This window comes from Haliaeetus leucocephalus, unplaced genomic scaffold (assembly GCF_000737465.1).
Source record: "Haliaeetus leucocephalus isolate CR32 unplaced genomic scaffold, Haliaeetus_leucocephalus-4.0 Scaffold182, whole genome shotgun sequence".
NCBI classification, from domain to species: Eukaryota; Metazoa; Chordata; class Aves; order Accipitriformes; family Accipitridae; genus Haliaeetus; species Haliaeetus leucocephalus.
This window is the reverse complement of record NW_010972618.1, coordinates 725,176-746,072: the sequence shown is the minus strand read 5'-3', so window position 1 is coordinate 746,072 and position 20,897 is coordinate 725,176. Positions and strand designations below refer to the sequence as shown.

At 44.0% G+C, this 20,897-nt stretch overlaps 1 protein-coding gene across 1 annotated transcript; it reads left to right on the top strand.

The window, feature by feature from the left end:
* Positions 1–210: 210 nt before the first annotated feature.
* On the top strand, positions 211–19,260 carry PIGU (phosphatidylinositol glycan anchor biosynthesis, class U). Its single transcript, XM_010564549.1, has 12 exons — positions 211–415; positions 2,206–2,270; positions 3,588–3,647; positions 4,623–4,685; positions 6,279–6,388; positions 8,081–8,181; positions 10,189–10,286; positions 12,523–12,677; positions 13,185–13,328; positions 14,153–14,277; positions 16,096–16,238; positions 19,089–19,260. Exons 1-12 carry the CDS (start codon positions 286–288, stop codon positions 19,200–19,202), a joined length of 1,308 nt encoding a protein of 435 aa, XP_010562851.1. The 5' UTR covers positions 211–285; the 3' UTR covers positions 19,203–19,260.
* Positions 19,261–20,897: the final 1,637 nt, after the last annotated feature.

Sequence of the window (20,897 nt, the reverse complement as noted above, 5' to 3'; positions counted from 1 at the left end):
GCGCCGCACAGCAGCGCTGGTGTCCCCGGCCCGCCTCCAGCCGGGCCCGGCCGCTCCCGCTCCCGCCCTCGCCAGGCGGGCCAGGGGAGCGGCCTTTGCGCTCCGGCGAAGTTCGCCCCGCCGCGCTCGCCGTAGCTGTCAAGCACTGTCGGGAAGCGGTGGGGCGGGGCGGCGCGGGGCGTGCCGGTAGATGTAGTCTTCCCGGCCGGGCCGGTGCATCGGCGCCGCGTTCTCCGGGGCCGCCCGGGAACTACAGCCGGCGGTAGCCAGTGTGTGCCCGCGAGGATGGCGGCTCCCTTGGTGCTGGTGGTCCTGGTGGCCGTGACGGTCCGGGCTGTGCTCTACCGCTCCAGCCTCGCCGCCTTCATCTCCGAGCGGGTCGAGGTGTCGTCCCCGTTAAACGCTTGGAAGCGAGGTGAGGCCCGGCGGGCCCGGGACGGGGCACCGCTTCCCCGGCGCGGCTGAATGGGCCGAGGCTCGCGGGGGTGGGCGGTGAGGGGCCCGGGAGCGGCGGCCGCCCGGGACCGGGGACCCCCGGGGGCCGGGAGCGCAGCTGCGAGGCGGGCGGGTGCCTGTCCCCGGCCCGGCGCCAGGTTGGGGCACGGCCCCGCGGGGCGAGGGCCGGGCTGCGGTACCGGGGTTGGGGACCGGCCGCTCCTCTCCCGGGCCCGACAAAAAGCTGCAGGGAATGGTCCGCAGCAGTTGTCCTCGAGGGAAGAGCACGGGTTGGGCAGGTGGGAGGGAGCGGGAGGGACACTGGGCCGAAGGCAGGAGGACGGGGATTCAGCCATTGTGTGCAGCTGGCCTGGTTGCACTTGTACAAGCTGGTTGTGTCACAGGTGTATGTCAAATGGAAGAATGACGAAACCTCGCACTGCATATGGAGTTTCAGCAGTCTTGATTGAGTCACTTTTGTTATGCTGTAACTGCACGGGCACCGTCTCACAGTGATTCCCTGTTCGTGCAGAGCTATTCACTGTTTCATTTTCCTTGTTCAGCTTGTGGCCCCACGCCTTGTTACCGACATGATTCAAATTCTCTTCTGAAGTACAGTTAGATCAAGGCTTTTCAGTGGCATTCATCTCTATAGCATCTGAGCCCATTAGGAACCTTAATTTGCTTTAAAGACAGCCCTTTGGGAAAATAATATCCAGTTATTACGCAGGTAAAATTACTTGCAATTTTGGGGTGGAAAACAGCAGCACAGGGTAATAAAGGTCAAAAGCATGAATGCATTTGATGACCTGAGGCCTCTGCTCCACAGTGCGTAGCACTTCATGCTTCATAGTTTCAAAATACAGCTCCCAAAAATTCCCTTGCAGCAATGGATACTTTCTAAATCTTACCTTAGAGCATCATGGTAGGCATCTAGATAGTAAGGAGCATAATTAAGATCACCTTGAAAAGCCTGGACTGTCATCATACGGTAACTTTGTGGCAGAGACAGAATCTACTTCTCCAGCATATTGCTGAACTGAGAACCTCTTGTTGCTTCCTGCAGTCTCCTGCCTCATTTCCCTCTGAACAAATGGACCCATTTCCCATAGCTTCTTTCACTGCATACGCTGCTCAATCCCCAGGGGACCTTTGTGCTCAGTAAGGTGGAGATCCTATGGAAAAACATGTGCATTGCAGCGCAAGCTGTAATTACACGATCACAAAGGATCTGAATTAAGGCTGCAAAATGTCAGAAAGTTTCAACAATGGATAAAGCTTTTAGCTTTGCCTGGTAATACGTATTCATTTCTGCTCTTTTTATTGTGGTTTTAGACGTCTCAGGTCTCTCTACATCTAATTAGGCAAAGTAGCTATATTATGTCGTGATTTGTCCTCTTAGAATTAGTATTTCTCCAGTACAGATATCATGTATCACATAATAGATGACTTAAAATCAGTAAATATCATACACGTGATTTATATATAGTTAAGTGCAAAACATTTCAGCTGTAACATTTTTAGCTGAAACAAACAACTAGATTACAACTGACCATTCAGTAGCTAAAGAAATTTGCATGGCAGAAGTAAGAAAGCAATCAATTCTAGCTGGTTGTTGGCTTTGTGAGATTTTTGTGTCACCCATTCAGATGGCAATTCAACATGAGATTCTTACGAGTGTGGGTGTTTTAAAAACTGTAGTTTTACCATCATGAGATTTTTCTCTTCCCACATTACATGATTCTAATGCAGGCATTTTCTATGTTTCAGTGGTCGAAGGATTAGCTCTGCTGGATTTAGGGGTCTCACCATATTCTGGAGCTATTTTTCATGAGGTCGGTATGCAAGCTTCATTTTAAACGTGATATTCAAGTGGCATGTTTCTTAGTCTTACTGCTCATGGACTGGCAAAGGCTGGGGACCTGTCTTGTCCCAAAGGCTTCAGAGAACTTGGAGTAATGCAGTTGTCTGTGCAATAGTTGTATATGTAGTGACTAGCACAGTGAGGAAATACAGTTCATCACAGAATAACTCATTGCTGTGCAGATGATAGACATTGTAGTATTTGTTACTGCATAAGGAGAGTCTGAAATAGGGGAAATCTGTAGTAAGCAAAATACTTTGTTCACATCCAGATGTTTCTGTCGGCAGAAGCCAGAGCAGGGAGTGACAGTGTCATTGTGAGTCCGAACACAGTTTTAGTGGATAGCAGCATCAAGTGTTTCTGCATTTGCAGAAATACTAACATTAGCACAAGCGCACAGTACATTTATTCCTCATCTTGAACACACCTTGTTCCTCCAAACACTTAAGCACCTGTGGGGTTTTGTGCCCTTGAGTGGTCTTATTGATACCAAGGTATGCTCATACATAGTGTCTCCTAGGGGTGAGGCAGATACTTTGTACACCTCTGAAAACTTGTTTCTCTTCAATAAATTCTCCTTCTTTAAACACAGTTTTCTCCCAGACTCTGAAATATTTTCCAATGCTTATTTGTACCTTCACATTATTTTAAAAGTATTTCAAAAGAAATATATTTTCTCACAGTGAAGACTGAATTTACACCATGTAAATATAGTACTTCCAGATTAAGCTTTTCTGTCATAGGAATAATTCAGAAACTTGGTCTTCCTCTTACCCTAAAAGGGAAAAGCTGTGGGAGTAAGAGGATGACAGGACTGTAGTCTTACTGCTTTATGTTTTTAACATGCTTTCTTATTTGTGCTTTATAAAAGACTCATCTAAACAACAGACTAAACAGTGAAACCAGCTATGTAGGAAATACTTTCAAAAGTACCTGCAAACAACCTGAAAATAGATTCTTTAGAAAAAAATATTTTCTAAAGCTATTCTTTATATGCTTTCTATTGTAATTCTACCACTGTACTAGTAGAAGTGAAAAGTTGGAATAGAATATAATTTTCAAAGTTGATGGTGTCTTTTCGTAAAGTGTATTGAGGGCTTTGCAAGGAAAAAGACCAGTAAGTGCGCTTTGATTAATCACTTTACTCTGAAGTAACAGCATTGTAGAAGAGGCTGAGGAAAATTACCTTTCAAAGTCTCTTGTAGTACTACTCTCTTTTTCTCATCAAATCGCCAGTTGTTTTATCTGGACAGTATTTGACATGGGTTTCCCTTCTGCTCTCTTTTAGACCCCACTGATAATATATCTCTTTCACTTCCTGATTGAATATGCTGAATTGGTGTTCATGGTAAGTGCTCCTGGAAAGCTCCTCTTGAAAGGTGCTGTTCTGTGAAATGCTGAGTATGACTCTCTTCTTACTCCTGCAAGAATCAGGGACCTTCAGACTCCTGCTGAGCTCACAGTTTAATTAGAAAGGCAGCTTTGCCTGTACAAACCCACATTTGGGCTTTCCCCTTGTTGTACGTATTCCTTCTTTCTTGTGAGTTCTTGGTTAGATAAGTATCCCACAGAGGGATGGGAAGTTGGCATGTGGTTTCAAATTTCAAAGGTTACCTCTTACAGGTCAGAATATTTTGTCCCCCCAGCCTGATTCCTACACTGCAGTGTTTCTCACTAAAACCTGCTGCCAAACCCCAGGCCTGCAAAGAGAGCACAAATGGGTTAGTCCTCCAAATGTCTCTTGTAAACTCTTCTCCGAGTTCTGCGTAATTCAGAAGGACAGAAATCATATAGCTGGCTGCACATAGCACCTGGTGGAGCCTCTCTCCCCAGATCCCTGCTGGGCAGGTCTCATGCAGAGCTAACAGCCATCTGCGTTGTGCTTGTGCTGGTCGTTCAGATGACTGTACTGCTGCCTGGTTTGGGACAGCTCAAAGCGCTGTCATGCTTTGGTTGGTTAATGGACAGGTGGGTTTAGCCAGCTGGGCACTGCCCCAGTGTTGCCTGTGCTCTAATTAAACCAGTGATTCTCTCTATTACCCTTGCATACTTCTTTCCATGTGCAATTTATTTCCCCTTAATTCCCCGTTCTCTGGTTTTGTAAATATTAGTATCTTTGATACAGCTCATGGCTTCAAGGTTAAGCGGTGGTGTGTGAGCACAGTGTACAAATCAGCAATATAGTGTTTTTAAAGCTTGTTTTTTCTTCTTGTGAGCTGAATCAGATCAGAGCCCTTATTCAGCATTGCAGTCCTGTCCAATATCTTTTTCTCCATTTGTTTATTTTGCTTACAGTCAGTCTGTCTATGCCTTGCTTTTTTAGGTAACTGATGTGCTAACTGCTGTTGCCCTTTACTTGGCCATTCAAGACTTCAACAAAGTTGTGGTAAGCTGACTTGCCAGTGTTGTTGGTCCTCTTCTCCCAGCAAGTATAAATATCTTGTACCAAAGAAAACATGCCAGAAGATGCAGTATCAACCAGTCCTTGTTGCAGTAAATCTGATCCTATCTGGATGATCAGTAAACATGGGGAGTGAATGTGGTAAACAACTGAGGTTATTTTAAGTTCTGTTGTGGCAGTATTACAGTATGAAACAAATTAGTGTCTGTAGCTACCACACTGCACTTGAATGATGATCACAGCAGTGTAGGTTCTGTGATCTGAAAGGAGTGTAAAGAATTTGAGAAATTTGTGAGAATGCAATAGCCAATGAAACACAGACAAGTCTAGAGTCTTGTACACAAGGTACACAAGAGGAGATGTGAGATTTTAGAATGCATACTGAAAACCCACTTTCAGTTGTTGTGGCAGTTTGCAGTATACAGAATTTAATTATTGGATTATGGATTTGGCAAGACTTGAGCACTCCCTTTTCTCACCTCTGCTCCTGCTACAATCTTCTGTACATTTTGTAGCTAGAGCCTGGAAGGTTTTAGGTTGAACAGGCTTTGTGTTTGCACGCAGCGTGAGTTAATACACAGGCTGGAAATGTGTAAAGGAAGGAATGAAATATTCCAAGGATGCTGAGGTGACATCAGTCATTCTAGTGACCAAATTATAAGTACATATATTTGGAGGTGAGTGATTCTTCCCAGCTCTCTCTCATAAGTAGCTCAAAGAACATTTTGTGTAAGCAATGCTGTGCTCTCTGCGATCCTAGAGAGGCAGTGATTCAGTATCAGCATGAAGAGGGAGGCTGCATTTTCTACAATCCAAAGATCTGGTTTTTGCTCCAGACTGAAGAACCTGTTCAGCTGAGTTAATTTTCTACAGCATCTGTGTGGTCTCCCATCCTGCTACATGCTTGTTCCTTGTCCTCTGACTTTGAGGTTGAAGAAATAACTCACAGTAGAACTGCAGACATGTAAAAATCCTGCGTGCGAGTTACTTTGCTCATTGAGAATTTATTGCCAGCATCTCTCTCCTTCTGTCTCACCATGACATAGTTCAGTAGGTTCGTAATTCAGATTTCTCTTTTGTCTCCATAGAGAGCATCATAGAACAAAATAGATTAGAGAGAGATTTTAGGTCCCTAAAGGAGATTTGGCATAGAGGTATCCATCTTCAAAATAACAAGACTGCAAACTTCTGTGACTTGGTTTCTCAGGAGCTTGTTTGTTGAACAGTGAATTTATAAAGTCAGCTTTTCATTGGAGATCCAGACAGGCTTTAGGAAGATTGAAAGTATTAAACTCTAGTGTGTTGAATTCACTGTCAGCTGTGTCAAGAGCTAGACACAGGTAATTAAGGAAGTTCAAATAAGTAGAGATTATCTGCTTTCTCCTGAGTTCCACTTCAGTTGTTAAGTATTTGGGAAAAGAGAGGAGGGGGATTGTTCTGTTTGTACAACACCTCACATGACATGAGTTTTGGCTCACACTGGGGGCTCATATCTGTTTTACTGTAAGGGATATCCTGAGTAATAAGAAATAATGACTTTCCTCATCTGACAGTCTTTCGTTGTTTTCCCTTGTTCAGTTCAAAAAGCAAAAGCTTCTAATAGAACTGGATAAATATGCACCAGATGTGGCTGAACTCATCCAGACGCCCATGGAAATGCACTACATCCCCCTCAAGGTAGCACTATTGTAAGTACTGCTTCTCATAGGCTGCAGTAGGCTGCTTTGGTTCCTCAGCTTCCTTTGGGTTTTATTTGTCTGATTTGGGGCTTCAACATTTGTTGAAGATTCCTCCCCCCCCCCGAAATTTTGAATTTCCTATTATACATTAAAAAAAACCCAGCCCGGAATACTCTATTTGAAAGTGAAAAGCAGATGCTTTTCCAAATGATTGTTGCCAACAAGTAAATTCACTCAGGCACTCTAAGACCGGCTCAACAGCATAAGGTCATTAGTTTGGTAGCAAGAATGTTGTGTCTGCACAGATCGCACTCCCGTTTATTTTGGCCGTATGCTAATGTTATCAAAATTGATTCTATGCCTCCCAAATGCCTCAGGTGTCATTTCAGAAAAGTTAGGTGAATTTTTGAGCAGTTGGACAAAATGTTTGCTGAATATCACAACTTGAATATACCAGAATTGCTTATAACAATTCAAAGATATTTTCAGGTTGTCATCTTAATAATGTCATGTCTTGATGTTCCTCTGTATACTAAACATTTTTTTTTATTTCAGAAAGCTTCAACTAAAATAAATAATATACAAGTAAGGTACTTAATGTCAAAGAATAATTTTTTTCATTGGGATTTGTCTTGAAGAAATTATTGCCTGAATTATTCTGTGACAGAGAAATTTTCTGTTAGATAAGTTGTTATTTTTTTCTTTTCATATGAATTTTGTAAAATGCTAAATTCCCCAGGGCAAGCGGTAACTTGCAGACTGGTTTGTATTTAACATTGTTACCACAGTAAGGTTGCTGTTAAATTGTACCTATCCTGCTGTATGCTGTCTCTGTGGAAACACAGGAAAAGGCAGGCTGGGACTCAGAGAAATAGGAAAAATGTAAAGAGATAATTAGGAAATCATCAGCCCTGCCGGCTCACTCTGATTGATTTAGTTATTAGCAAGGTTGATCTGTACATTATCTTGCTTATTGTATTGGTAATCCTTCCATTTTTCTGTGCTTTGAACCTAGTTAAATGAGATTATTGTAATTCTCATTTCCAAAAGGAGCTGGCATCCTTACTAACTAAAGTGTGGCTGCAGTCTGGAAGGTAAAGGTGTTCAGAGTTTGCTGTCTTGCCATAATTCCAATTAAAATATGCCAGATTTTCATATCTGGCAGGTTTTGTGCTCAGATCATGCCATGGTGAACATAAATGATTGCTCTGCCATAGCAGAGTGTGCAGGTGCAATTGGGTTGGGGGAAACTCTGCTAATGTCTCAGGATTTGTTTCCATGTTGCTATCTTCTTATTTTTATTACTTCTTCAGAGCCAGTAGATGTGAGTAGCAGAAAGAGTTTACTTTGGATCCAATAATCCTAGGTCTGACTGAATAAATGCACGATGTTTCTGCTAAGCAAGAAACATTTTTGGTGGTCATTTTCTAGGACAGAACTTGCATTTTAGACATCTTCCCAATTGTCTCCTTTTCTCCAGTGTGCTCCCTGTGGCCACTGTGTCCAAGGCTACAATCCAAAGATCTGGTTTTTGCTCCAGACTGAAGAACCTGTTCAGCTGAGTTAATATGAGGATGAGAGGATCCCATCAAATGTAAATAAATGAAAAGAAATAGCAAAGTGCATCTGTTTTTCCTTTGAACATCTCTTTAATCAGATGCTGTGTCCTTTGAATTTTACTCGAGCTTTGCTCTTTTTCAGCTACCTGTTAAACCCCTACACTGTGATGTCTTGCGTGGCAAAGTCCACCTGCGCCATCAACAATACTGTCATTGCATTCTTCATTTTAGCTACAATAAAAGGTAATGCAATAAAGAAAAAATGGTTCTTTATTACTTTCTGTAAAGATTAGAAGAGTAGCAGAAATTAAATAGAGGTGGAACTTTACAGGTATGATTGCTACAAAGATCTCGGTGAAACACACAGCAGAAATGGGACTGGAGCAAGGTCAAAGTTTCTAGCTGAAATCACAAGATTGAGAGACATTATAGTCAAGTCAAAACTTAATTTCACAGCAGTGTACCTAGGAATTTCATCTCTAAAAACTGACTCCTTTTCCTGGATGACTTAAAATAGTTTTCTGTTTATGAAGTAATGCATGTCTGTGTGTAGGAGGACATATACTCTGCTGCTCTTTCTTTTGCACATGAATATGCACTTAAACTGTTGTAATTTGGTTTTAAAGTGTATCTTTGAACTTTTATTCAAAAGCAAGCAGTTGCCTGCAGCTATTATTTGGCTTTCACTCACAGTTGTAAACTTGGTTTGAAATTAGCTAATTAAGCTTTGGGGAAACAGAAACCATAACCAAAGACCCATACCAGCACAGTTGAATAGATTATGACAGAATAGCTGTTTCATTCATTTTGTGCATAATGCCAGGTTTCTTTTTCTTTTATGACTCCCCAGTGCTGAAGTCTTTTAGCATATGTGATTTGTACTAGTCATATAAGTTTTAGGAGTTCTCTGCTGGATCAGAGGAAAGGTCAGTCTGGTCTCTTGTCTCCAGCACTGCCCAGACGTGTGAAGAAAGCTGATACAGATTGTTTCTATCAGTGTTTCCAAAAGAAACTTTTCCTCCAATTATTGACTAATTGAGGCAGGAGGGGTTTTGATTTAAAAGCATTTGCAAAGGCAAACAAGTGGGATCCTTTTAGTTAAACTGATTTTTAACTGTTCACTGATACCATATGACAAATAGTTCAGTCATAGACAAAACTGTAGTGGCTGTCCCCAGTGTTTCCTCCTTGACTGGGAGTGAGGCAGCCTCTAGGTTTTAAAGTGGGCAAAGAGAGGATATCAGATTATGACTGATTTCTGGGTAAAGAATCAGATTCTTTAGCTCTGTGCAGAATTGGACACTTGATAAAATAGAGCATAGGGAGGTTTCTGTCTAGGAGAGCGTAGTTGAAGAATGGAGAAGGCTCATCACCAGGTAACCTTATATTTTCTTTCAAAAGGTGGAAGCAGCGAGAAGCTTCCCGAGTGTTTGATGTCAGTAGGCTGACGATTAGTCCAATGCACTGAGTCAGGGTTCTTGCTGTCTAAGATGTATTTTTAAAGATGACTTCCATCAAGTGACTTAAGACTGAAAGCTATAACCAGGCTACTACACTGGGTGCTTGTATTTTTATTGTTTAACCTGGGACCTTTTGGACTTGATTTCTGGTGTTAGTGGTTGGGCAATGTGGGTACTCAGCACTTAGCTCAACCTGATACACCTCAAATAAAGCTTCCTCAATAAAGGCATTCATATTTTTAAGACCACTTGGAAAAGCTGTGCTAATCCTTTCTATGCCTCAGTTTTGGTATCTGTAAAGTAGGGCTAATGCCACTCAATTCCTTCAGCTGCAGACTTTGGCTTGCTCTCTTTCACAGAGCTTTGCTGAGGGCTCTGACACATTCTGGTGACGAGGTTATCCAGCATGCCCACTATGAGTATAATAGCTGTTTCATGTGGATATGACTTAAGTGAATGCATTCCCATGCATAAACAGCAGCCAGCACGGTCTATTTATAGACTGAATTACATTAATCTCTTTCTGTATGTGAATGATAGGAGATATAAACCAGTCAGCATTTTTTTCTTGTGGGAGAATCACCTTGGTATGAATCATTCTCTGTTCAAAATGTAGTTAAGAAAAGGACACTCTCCAGGACACATTCTGCTAAAAACGCCTTTAAAGTGGTGTTCTGATATTTGTAAAGCCCCTGCAGAGGATTATGCATTTCTTCCCATTTGGACTTCCTGTCTGTAAAGCTGTTTATATTAAATGTTCCTTACAAATGAACATTTTTTTTCTTTGCAGGTAGTGCCTTCCTCAGTGCTGTGTTCCTGGCCTTAGCAACCTACCAGTCACTCTACCCTCTCACATTGTTTGCTCCAGCACTCCTTTACCTTCTACAGGTAGATGCTTTCTGACTGTTGGTACCTGTTGTCTTCTTGTAGCTGTGCAGGGACAGTCCTTAGCTGTTGAGAGGGGAGTTGGAGAAGTCCTGAGTTTCAGAAAAAGTGACTCTCCTCAAGCCATGGGAAGTTTGAAGCCTTAGTGGGGATGCCTGTGCATAGAGAGAAGGGACCAGAAAGTCATCTAAAGAACTGGCTGGTGTTTAGCTTGCCCTAAATAAGTGCTATTCTTTGTGTTGTGTGAATAGCAATGAGGATTTTAGACCTGGAGAATTTCCTTTGCATTGGTGTGGATCACTGAGCTGTGTTTGAATGAGGAGCTGTATGTTTGAATCACTCAAACTCAGAAATGCTGATTTGGAGTTTAATGGCAAAAGGCATGTGCTTGTGAAAGTGGCTGGTTGCCCTTGTCCTTTCTCCCTCCCATTAACAGGACCCCTGAATTCCAGCAGGGCTGACCTTGATCATTCATGGGTAAACAGTGCCTCAACAGACAGACACTGCTCCAGGTAAAACTAGCCCAGCAGTAGGCTGGTAGGCACATATGCAGGCAGGGGTGGGGTTTAAAGCTGAGGCAGCTCTTTGCTAGTGAGTGGATTCATCACCCATTTGTCTGCATGCTTCCCACTGGTCTCTCTCAGCTCTTGTGCTGATACTGTAAACAATGACTTAACTGAGAGTCCAAATTGTAATGCACTTAATGAAAACTGATCATTTGCTAGTCTTATTCTGTTATGGGAGTAATGTGAGGCTGTGACTGCTAGCAGAGAACTCTTATCCCACTTTGCAGATGACTTGGTGATCATTTTTATTATTTTGCCATTTTGAAAGTCCTGCTGTTGAGTGTTTTGCCAGTCTTTCTTGGTTGCTTCTGTCCTGTCTCCCTCATGATTTTTATAGCTAATCTTAACTACAGGTTCATTACAGCCTATTCTCAAATCTCTGAGCTTCAAAAGAGAATGGAGAGTCAGTTCTAGTCCATTTTCTTTCCCTGACTATCTGACATAAATGTCTCTTACATTTTTTCAGAAATTATAGTATTATTATTACTCTTTGCAAGACAAGAACGTCTACGAGTCAGTGTTGCTTTTTCAGTTTGATAATTTTTAGGAGCATTTACTTTCTATGTCTTATATTTTGGTCTCATTTGCTCTCTTTTAACTTTAGTCAAAGTAAAGTACAAGCATTGTGTTCACAAGCAGCAAGTGCTTTGATATGTGAATGCCTAATTTGCAACTTTTAAAGGGCATCATGCTAGTGTGTGTTCTTTTATCCAGATTTGTAAATGAACTTTCCTGCATTCTTTGTACAGAATTAAATAGCTTTTCTCCAGGACTTTGCAATCTGTCCTGTCAAAAATCCTTGGTAAACTTGCTTACATTATTCCAGAAAGTGGCGTTAAACACACCATGACTGAGAAAACAGAGCAGGCTTTACACAGAGCCCACACCAGTTAGAGCTGGCTCTCTGTACATCTGCCAGTGTAAACCGTAGTACCAAATGGAAAAGCTACATCACTGACTTGGAGCTGCAGAACTCTGAGCAATTCCCAAAGCTGTTTGCCCCTCTGTGTATTTTTGTCTTTACAAATGCAGTCAGGGGACCTCTTGGAGTGAGATAGCCATATGTCATGTTATGTGACAAGGGCTTGTGGTTGACCTGTCAGGGCATGTGGCAGTGGCAGGACTGCAGTGGTTGTCTTTGTCTGAGGAGGCAGCCTTTTAGAGGGACTCCTTTGTGCTTAGGAACCCACTGAATGTCCTCTTTCCCTGATTTCAGCAGAGCATGAGTGCCAGTCCATGTGATAGAGACCTGGCATCGCAGGGTGGTGTGTCATGGAGCAGGGCTCTCAGTCACCCAGTTGATATGGGTTCATGCAGTCGAAGGCAGGCAGCAGTACAGTATTGCAAACATCTGAAATACAGGTGTAGCTGTGAGGAGGTGTGTGTAAATATACATTGAGTGCATGAAACTTGACTTGCTGCAAGAAGAAATGACCAGCTTAGCTCACTGTATTTTTAAGCACAGTTCTGGAAATGCGTGCAATGTGTATGACTTAATTGGCCAAAGTGGAGGACATCAAGCAAATTGTGGTTGACAGCCACTCCTTCCAGTGCCATAGTGCCAGTGTTTGATGCTTTCTTTTATCAATTTAAAATGATGTTCTGAACAATCAGGCTTTCTTGTGGCTTTCTACCTGATGAGGGATATCTGCCTGCTTCTATTTCATTTTCAGCGTCAGTTCATACCAATAAAACTGAAAAGTAAAAGTTTCTGGCTCTACACCATGCAGTATGCAGCCCTGTACCTGTGCAGCCTGGTGGTGATCATCTGCCTCTCCTTCTTCCTCCTCAACTCCTGGGATTTTATCCCATCTGTTTACGGGTTTATGTAAGTATAAGGATTCTTACTGTTTTTTCTGAGTAGCCTCCATCCATGTTGTTTCTTGTGCATCACACACAGGTGTCCCACTCCCTGTCCTAAGGAGAGTGTGATCTGTGATTTTACTGGCAATGCAAGAAAAGAAAGAGTGTGTGGAGGAGAGCAGGCATTAGCCAACTTCTGTTAATTAAGTAACAGCAAGAATTAGAGAAGACAGGAGATGTTTTCCACTGAGTTGTTTGGAAATTGATTTGATCGTTGAGCTACCACGGCTGCGAAATTTTCACCTCTGCAGAAATGTCTGCTTGGGAACGGTTTAAATCCTGCTGGGGCATAGGAAAGCATAGGATAGTCCCTTTTCTCTCCAGGTTTTCACCCTTTTGGTTTCTCTTCCACGGATTTACAATATAGATCCTCCAGCCAGTAGCACACAATGGTTAATTAATCTAACAGAAGCAGGGCAGTGAAAAACAACCATTTAAAAATGTTACTTTAACTTTTCTTTTCAAATTTCAGCCTTTCCGTTCCAGATCTGACACCCAATATTGGCCTTTTCTGGTACTTCTTTGCAGAGATGTTTGAACACTTTAGTCTTTTCTTCGTATGTGTGTTTCAAATCAATGTGTTCTTCTACACCATTCCCTTGGCAATAAAGCTAAAGTAAGTATGTTTCTCTGCTAGTTTTTTTAATCTCAGTTGTCCGGTGGAAGCTTATAAAGCTGGCATCAAATGTCTGGATCTACAAGCCTGAAAAGGATAGGGTTTTTTTTAACAGGGCCTATCCTTCTCACTTCCCAAAGTTTCAATCTTTATTCCTCTTAAATAAAGTGAGTAGGGTTCTGCTATGCAACAGATGTGTTACAGGCATCAGAGAGCAGAAATTTAGGCTATAGAGGTGCCTGCTCCCTGCCAGCATAAGCCAGTGTAGTCAGAAAGCAAGAACTCTTGAGTGGAACTTCAAGTTCTTTATTGTCAGAAAAAAAGTGAAAACTTGGAGACATTCCTAGTGGACTGCGCTGACAACATTACCCTTCTTTCTGATAAAAACACCCGTTAACATGCCTGGATTCTCAGTGTGCTTATCCTGTTGACCTGGAATGGATACAGACATAATGACATACCAGAGGGATAAACTATGGGCTTCTCCAAATAACCTTCAGAGATGAGGTGCTGATTGCTTTTTGGTGAATAAGACAGAGCTGAGGAAGAGCAGCCCAGATGACCAACTGTATGAATGTATGCTGAGTTGAGGCATGAAGTTTCTGTGTGAGGGCAGTGAGCAGATATGCATCCCCTTTTACTAGTTCTCTGCAGAGCAGCTCAGTCTACCCCACCCAGCACTCAGAAGCTTGTTTGGAGAGAACAGGGTTATGAGATCCTCTCTGAGCCTATCTCACGGTACATTTGTGCCCTTGCTGATATTTATTTCCAGTTTCCAGAGACCCTGCTGCATCCTCTTATCCTTTGTGTCTTTTCCCTTCTAGGGAACACCCTGTGTTCTTCATGTTTGTCCAGATCGCAATCATTTCTATCTTCAAGTCCTATCCCACTGTGGGAGACATTGCATTGTACATGGCCTTCCTCCCAGTCTGGAACCACCTTTACAGATGTAAGTTCTTTGTGTTTGATTGTTCCTTATCTGGAATGGGAAAGGGCCTGTCCAATACCTGTCACCACTAAACCAAACCAAGCCTAGGTCCACAGGCTCTTGTGGCCTCCTTGGGGTGTCTGGCAGGAGGCTTGATTTTTCTCTACAGTCTCTAACATGTCTTTAGGACTAGGGTTGAAATTGGTTGAGGAGGGAATTTTCACTTGTACCTTATCTTCCCCCTCTCTCCAAGTTGTTCTGAAGATAAACTTTTTTGTAAGAACCTTTTACAGTCCTGCAGAAGGGATGTGGCTTATTTAAAGTACATCCGTCCTTCAAATGCTTCACTCCCATTTAAGGCTGTGTAACTTGAACATTGCTCCTGCAGTTGGTGAGTCCCCCAGCCCTAAAATCCTGCACCTTGCAGTGGATCTTTGTTTTGCATCTCCTTGTTTGCTCAGAGTGAAACTGCATTATTCCAAGCAATTGTCCAGTTTTTCTTAAATGCTTCATAAAGAGTGTCTTTAGCTCTATAAATCACCAGAGAGCTTCCTGACTGGTGAGATTTGGGAGTGCTGTGTTCCTGGTGTTTCTTGCTTAAACCAACTGCTTTGACCAACCCTGCCAGGTTGTCTGGGCCTTTTACTGCAGTGTTCTCTAACCCAGGCCAAGTGTGTTTATGGACAGGTAGCCTTCCTGGTGTCAGGAGACATAATCAGGAGTCAAGAGACTTGGACACCATCTGCTCTATTAGTTTTAGACTAAGGAAAGCTAAGGCCAAAGCAACTGTGATAAAACAGGCCAGGAAGCCCCATGCTAGCCCTGAGCATGTTGCAGCCATAGCAGATGATGCACTTCTGAAAAATCCTGATTCAGCATAATTCAGTTGCATATTACAAGCATGCAGATAAGGGGACTGTGACCAGTGAGAGGGACAGTCATCTGTCACATGCTCCCACCCCACAGTGAGTGAATAGTGAACAAGAAGTTTAAAAAGAGAGGTGTGAACAGGTTTGGATGTGACAATGCTCTTAAAATGTCAGATAGCTCCCTTCAGCTGCAGAATGATGGGGAGTCTTTCACTTACCTTCAGGGACATTGGCTGAACTATAGCCAAGCACAGCAACACAAGTGCCGGGATGAATTATAATACTGCTGCCAAAAGGACAGGCATAAATAGTTCACAGAAAACAAAATCTCTTCTGACCTAGTAGTTCTTAGCTCTTTTAGACAAAGTTGTGCTTGGGTTTTGTCCATCTGACACATCCTCACACACACTAATGGATTCTCACTATACTTGCACCTCCCACAGTCAAGTGTTTGTCAACACATTTGGCCTAATTGAGTTTCCTCCTTTTATGGTGCTTTCATTTCCTTACTGCCTCCCGAGAAAGTATCCCTTTTCCTAGGGCCCACAGGTTCATTTTTTTTCCTTTGTTGTCAGCTTGACGAAGCTAGGGAATGGCATGCTCTGCTCTCTGAATCGTGATGCTAGTGGAAAGCCCTTCTCAAAACTGCTAGTTACTGTAAAGTAGACACCAAAAAGCCAAAGTCCTCCAAGGAAGAGTATTTGGAAGCAGGACCTAGAGGGAAAGAGCTCCAAATGAGGATTTCACACTCAAGAAAAGGCAGAAGTATTTATTTTAAAGGGAAATGTAGTGGATTTCTTATAAAAGCTAGCCAGGAAATTATTAAAGCAAACTGTGAAAGATTATTGGAGAGAAGTATGTGTTGGCAAGTGCCTCTCCCCCACTGCGCATACCCTAAATACCATCAGTGGTTGTGTGAGCATGGCTGATCAATAATGCATCATTTTAACATCTTGGTTTTCTTTTGCAGTCCTCCGGAACATCTTCATCCTGTCATGTGTGCTCATTGTCTGCTCCCTCCTGTTCCCCGTTCTTTGGCATCTATGGATTTATGCAGGAAGTGCCAACTCCAATTTTTATTATGCCATCACGTTGACTTTCAACATAGGGCAGGTTAGTAGAGCAAGGCAAACAAGGCTGTGCTTTGGGTAGATCACTGGATCGGGTGTCCTGTCAAAAACAGTGAATTCTGCAGGACGTGTCTGGATCTTTGCATCCTGTGTAGTCCTGCATAGCAGCTTCCTGCCTCTCCTTGCTCCAGCTGAAATCTACCTCGTCCTCACATTCTGGGACACTGATGGAAAAGAGTTCTTGTAGTATTTGAGCTATAGCTTAACAATCCAACTAGACTGTACTGCAAGTTACATGGTCTGTTCCTTGATAGCAGAGGAAAAGTGTCTCGGTATGGCAGGACTAAGGGCACACGTGAATGGAGAAGGTGAGCTAAGAGGGGAAATGAAAAAAAACATGGGGCAGCAGCAGTGGGGCCAGACAACAGGCAAATGAGAACTGCCCATACACAGGGATATGTCACCAATTTTTCTGAGCACTATACCTGACTGAATCGTAGGGTTGTGAGCACATGCAGGGTTTCAGTCATGCCAGGGCTTGCTCTCCCTGCTTCTCTCAAGGCTGTTCTAGATGCATGACTTTCACTAGCCTTAGGGAAAACAGAGCTTAGCACCCCTGGAGGATGGGATTCAGTGTACACAGTTGCTACAACCTTTTCTAAGTCCTTCCTCTTCTCTGTGCTATTTCTTGCGTCCCTAAGCTGTGGGACAGTTTCACATGGGGGTGAGCAGAATGTTCATTTCATCTTAAAGTTGCCTTTGTTTTGAATATGCCTCAGCCATTTATGTTTGTCTGCTTCTCCTAAAACTAGAGGAGCAGTTTTGCCAGGGGCTGAAAATCACCTGCTTGTACCTCCCCCACCCCATTGATAAATGGGGACAAACATCCATTCTGTAAAAGCAAAAAGGGACTCTGTGGAGTGAGAGGGTGTAGAGAGATACTACTGAGAAGGGTTTATAGGAAATTGGGAGTGGTTCTTTAACTCTCTAACTACATGTCTTGCTATGGAATGAAAGCAATAGTAAAACTTTAATTAGAGATGGCAGGTGTTGATATTCTAAGAGGATTTTATTTCCTACCTGAGAAAGTCATAGTAGATCCTGCAAGGTCTTGTGCTCTGTGTAAATGCAGACCGAGCAAAAATCTAATTTCCTTGTGAGAAAGAACTAGCCCTCAGCACCATTAACCTCAGCTCTTTCTTTTCCCATTAAGACATCTGCAGAGAAGTGTAGTTAAAAGTAAAATCAACCATATTGATATAGCATGTCAGTAGTCAGCCATGGTGTTCAGCAAAACAAGCAGACAGAATAAGCATGGCTGTTTTCATTCTTCCTGGGCACCTCTACCCTTCTCTTCTGTTCTCCTTTGCACTTTCTCCTCTGACCTCAGCAGTTTGCAGCCCTGTTTCTCTTTTCCCTCAGTCTCCACCCGGTCCTCCATATCCTCCCATCCTGCCACTGAGTCTTCTCCACAGGAGCTGTACTTAACAGTAACCCAAGCAGGCTCTGGCTGACAGCCTGACTCTCCCTCCCCTGTCCCCTTAGCACTGCAGCATACTTCAGGTGAGGCATTGTGCCAAAGGGATGCATTTAGTGGCATCTGGACATTAGGACAATAACTGCTAGCTTGGTCTGGCACTCAAAAGATTTTCCAATCTAGTTATGTGATGCTGTTTCCAGATGGAGAAGGTCAGCATTCTTGAGGAAGGGTCACACTACAAGAGGCTAAATGACAAATGGCACTACAGAGCCAGTGGGTCACTGCCTGTGCTTACAGTAGCCTAGCCTGCCCCTGCAGAGGCAGCTTGCCCAAGGTGACTGCTTTAGAAGAACCACTGAGACTCACTTGTGTGTTCTCAGTGCCTTTTAGGAAAGGGAGCTGTCACACTGTGGTGCCTCAGTACAGCCAAAGTGGGGCTGAGGAAGGGAGGGACCTTGTGATTTCCACGTCAGGTTTCCATGTTCACTGTGGTTCTCTGCAAGGCACTTCAGTTGTGATTTCGCATTACGACGTGGCCAGTGGCAATACCAGCCTAAGTTACACCCATCTCCTGAGCAACATGGGACAGTGCCAACATCCATGTGTGTGGCAGCATACTCTGACCTGGATCAGGGGAAAATCTGGGGGATAGCAAGCTCTGTTCACCACTTAAAAGGAGACAGTGTGCAAACACATACACAGGGTTGGGTGTCCCACAGAGAGGGCATGACGGGCAGGAAGGAGATGCAGAAGTGATGGGGGTGGAAGAAGTGCTTTTATCTGGTGGTGTCTGTCAGTGTTGTACTGTGAAGCCACAGCCTTGACATTTCAACTCTTCTCTTCACCCCTTAGCCTGGTAAGTATTATTTTGTTAAACTGCTAAAACTTCTGTTTGCTAAGGCTGACCTGGGGAGCTGTGATATTCCTTCTGCTGCCTGCAAGCTTCTTACCCTTTCTGAGTGGAAACGGCAGTTGAAAACCAACCACAATTGAAAAGTGCTTAATAGCAATCAGCAGCAGGAGACTTTGAGCATTTGGGTTGAACTGCATGACAGTGCTTGCATGGAAGGAGTCCTATGGGTGAGGCTGAGATGGTCTGTAAAGCTGTGACACAGATGGACTGGCCATTGTCATCTATTTTGGCCAGTTTATGGAGCTGCTGTCTCCTTAGCAGAGATGTCTGTGAGAACACACTGGTAGCACAACAAATAGATTAGTGTAAGTCTCCTTTGGCTTAATACTGTCAGGCTATGGACAAGGAGCGTTCACAGAATCACAGTGTCTTCTTTTGCAAAGTGTGATGAACAGGCTAAGAACTTCTTAAACCCCTTCAGGGTCCATCACAAACACATGTCCCTTTTTATTCCTTGTTCTGAAGCATCACTGATGTGTCTGAACATCTCGCTTCTGCAGATCCTGCTCATCTCGGATTATTTCTATGCCTTCCTCCGGCGGGAGTACTACCTCGCTCATGGACTCCACTTGACAAGGCAAGATGGGACAGAGGCCATGCTTGTTTTGAAATAAGGATTGTACCCGCCATTCCCTGGGACATGCAAAGCTTGGGGTATGTGGGGTGGGTGGGGAAGGTTCCCTGAATGAGGTCTGACTTGGGGAATGATACCTACTGAAAGAAAGGGCTGAAGTTCTTCTGGGAATACCCTCCTGAGCTGTGGGCTCAGTGCAGAGACTGTAGGAGGTACAAGTAGGAGCTGCAGTGCCTCTGTTTGGAGCATCTCCCTTCCCTCAGCTGTGCTTTTCACTGCGACCTCAACCATCAACTCTGGGCAGTCCAGCACGAACTGGAGAAAGTGTCTTGAGCTAAAAGTGGGGCTGAATCTCTGGCCCAGAAAGAGCTCAGCCCATAAGCTGTTTAATTTATTATTACTGCTTCTTGGAGATGTTTGCTTCTCCTGGAAATTGCCCCCTGCTCCTGCTTGGCTCAAGGCAATTTCTGGATACCTGGTGCTTAAGCCCTGACTGCACATGCCATTTCTTGGTTCTCCTACTGTTGTGGGACCTGGAAAAATCACACGTGCTCAGGCACAGTGGGTGCTTGTGAAACAAATGGGTGACCAAGGATGAATGACCTGTTGAAAGGACAGCTAAAGCTGCTGCCTCAGGTAATAATCTTGGCGCTCAAACACTAGTAAGAACTGGAATTGAGGTGAAAGCAAGAGCAGGGTGGGCACCAGGTAACTGCTGGATCCCATTAAAGCAACGCAGACACTTTCATGTCAGGAGCTGCACAGAGGCATTACAGGGTCTCAGAAGAAGGAACACTACTGTGGAGGTGATGGATAGACTCCTGCTACTCCTCGTTTCTGTAGGGTAACAAAGCTTGGCAGTGCAGGGCTCACACTATACTGTTGTGATTGCTTGGGGAGGCAGCCTGGATGTGGAATGAGCAAGCTGCCTGCCTGGGCTAGAGACCAGGAGGTGTCAAAATCTCCCATTTAAGGCCCCAGACCAAATTCAGAAGGAGCCTCAGCCACTGCTGTTGTGAAGCTGTTGGGCTCCAGGTGTTCCACAGCCACTTAGCACTATGGGATATGTACTTCCCCATGTTAACCTCTTGCAGCTGTGCATGGGGGACTCCATTAAAGCACTAGCCCTTGGTTCCCCCATGGCTCCCTTCTGTCTGTGCTCAGACCTGCTCACTTCAGAGCTGCTGCCACTGCTGACCCTGTGAATGTGACCCACCGGGGCGAATCCACCAGGCTGGCTTCTTGCTCTGCCGGTTGTGTGGTGGCGCTGAGAAGCGGTAATCACAGTGTGAAAGCCTTCTCATTGGTGTTGGGGCAGCAGGCAGCCCGCTTCTCCACTGACCCCAAGAAAAATCCAAAGGGCTGGCAATGTGACAACATCGAAACCGAACTGCACCTGGTACAGAGCAACTGAGAGACCAATGTGCCCAGGCAATTGTGTAAACAGCTCTTCTTTCTTTCTGGACAATTAAAACTTTTGCCTTACTGCACTGCTATTAGCGTTTTGGTGGGGGATTGTTAATCCGAGCCCAGCTCAGCCCCCCGCGCTCAGCCACTCTGGCTGGGGCAGGCAGTGCAGCAGCCCTGTGCCTCCAGCCGTGGCGTGGGCACATGGAGGCAGGGCTGCTGGCTGTGTGGCATGTCAAGGAGCAAAATAAATGCAAGTTTTAAACCTCTCTTGTGTGGTCTGTGTTTGGGAGGGGGCTGAGAATGGGGGTCAGGACGGGACTAGAGG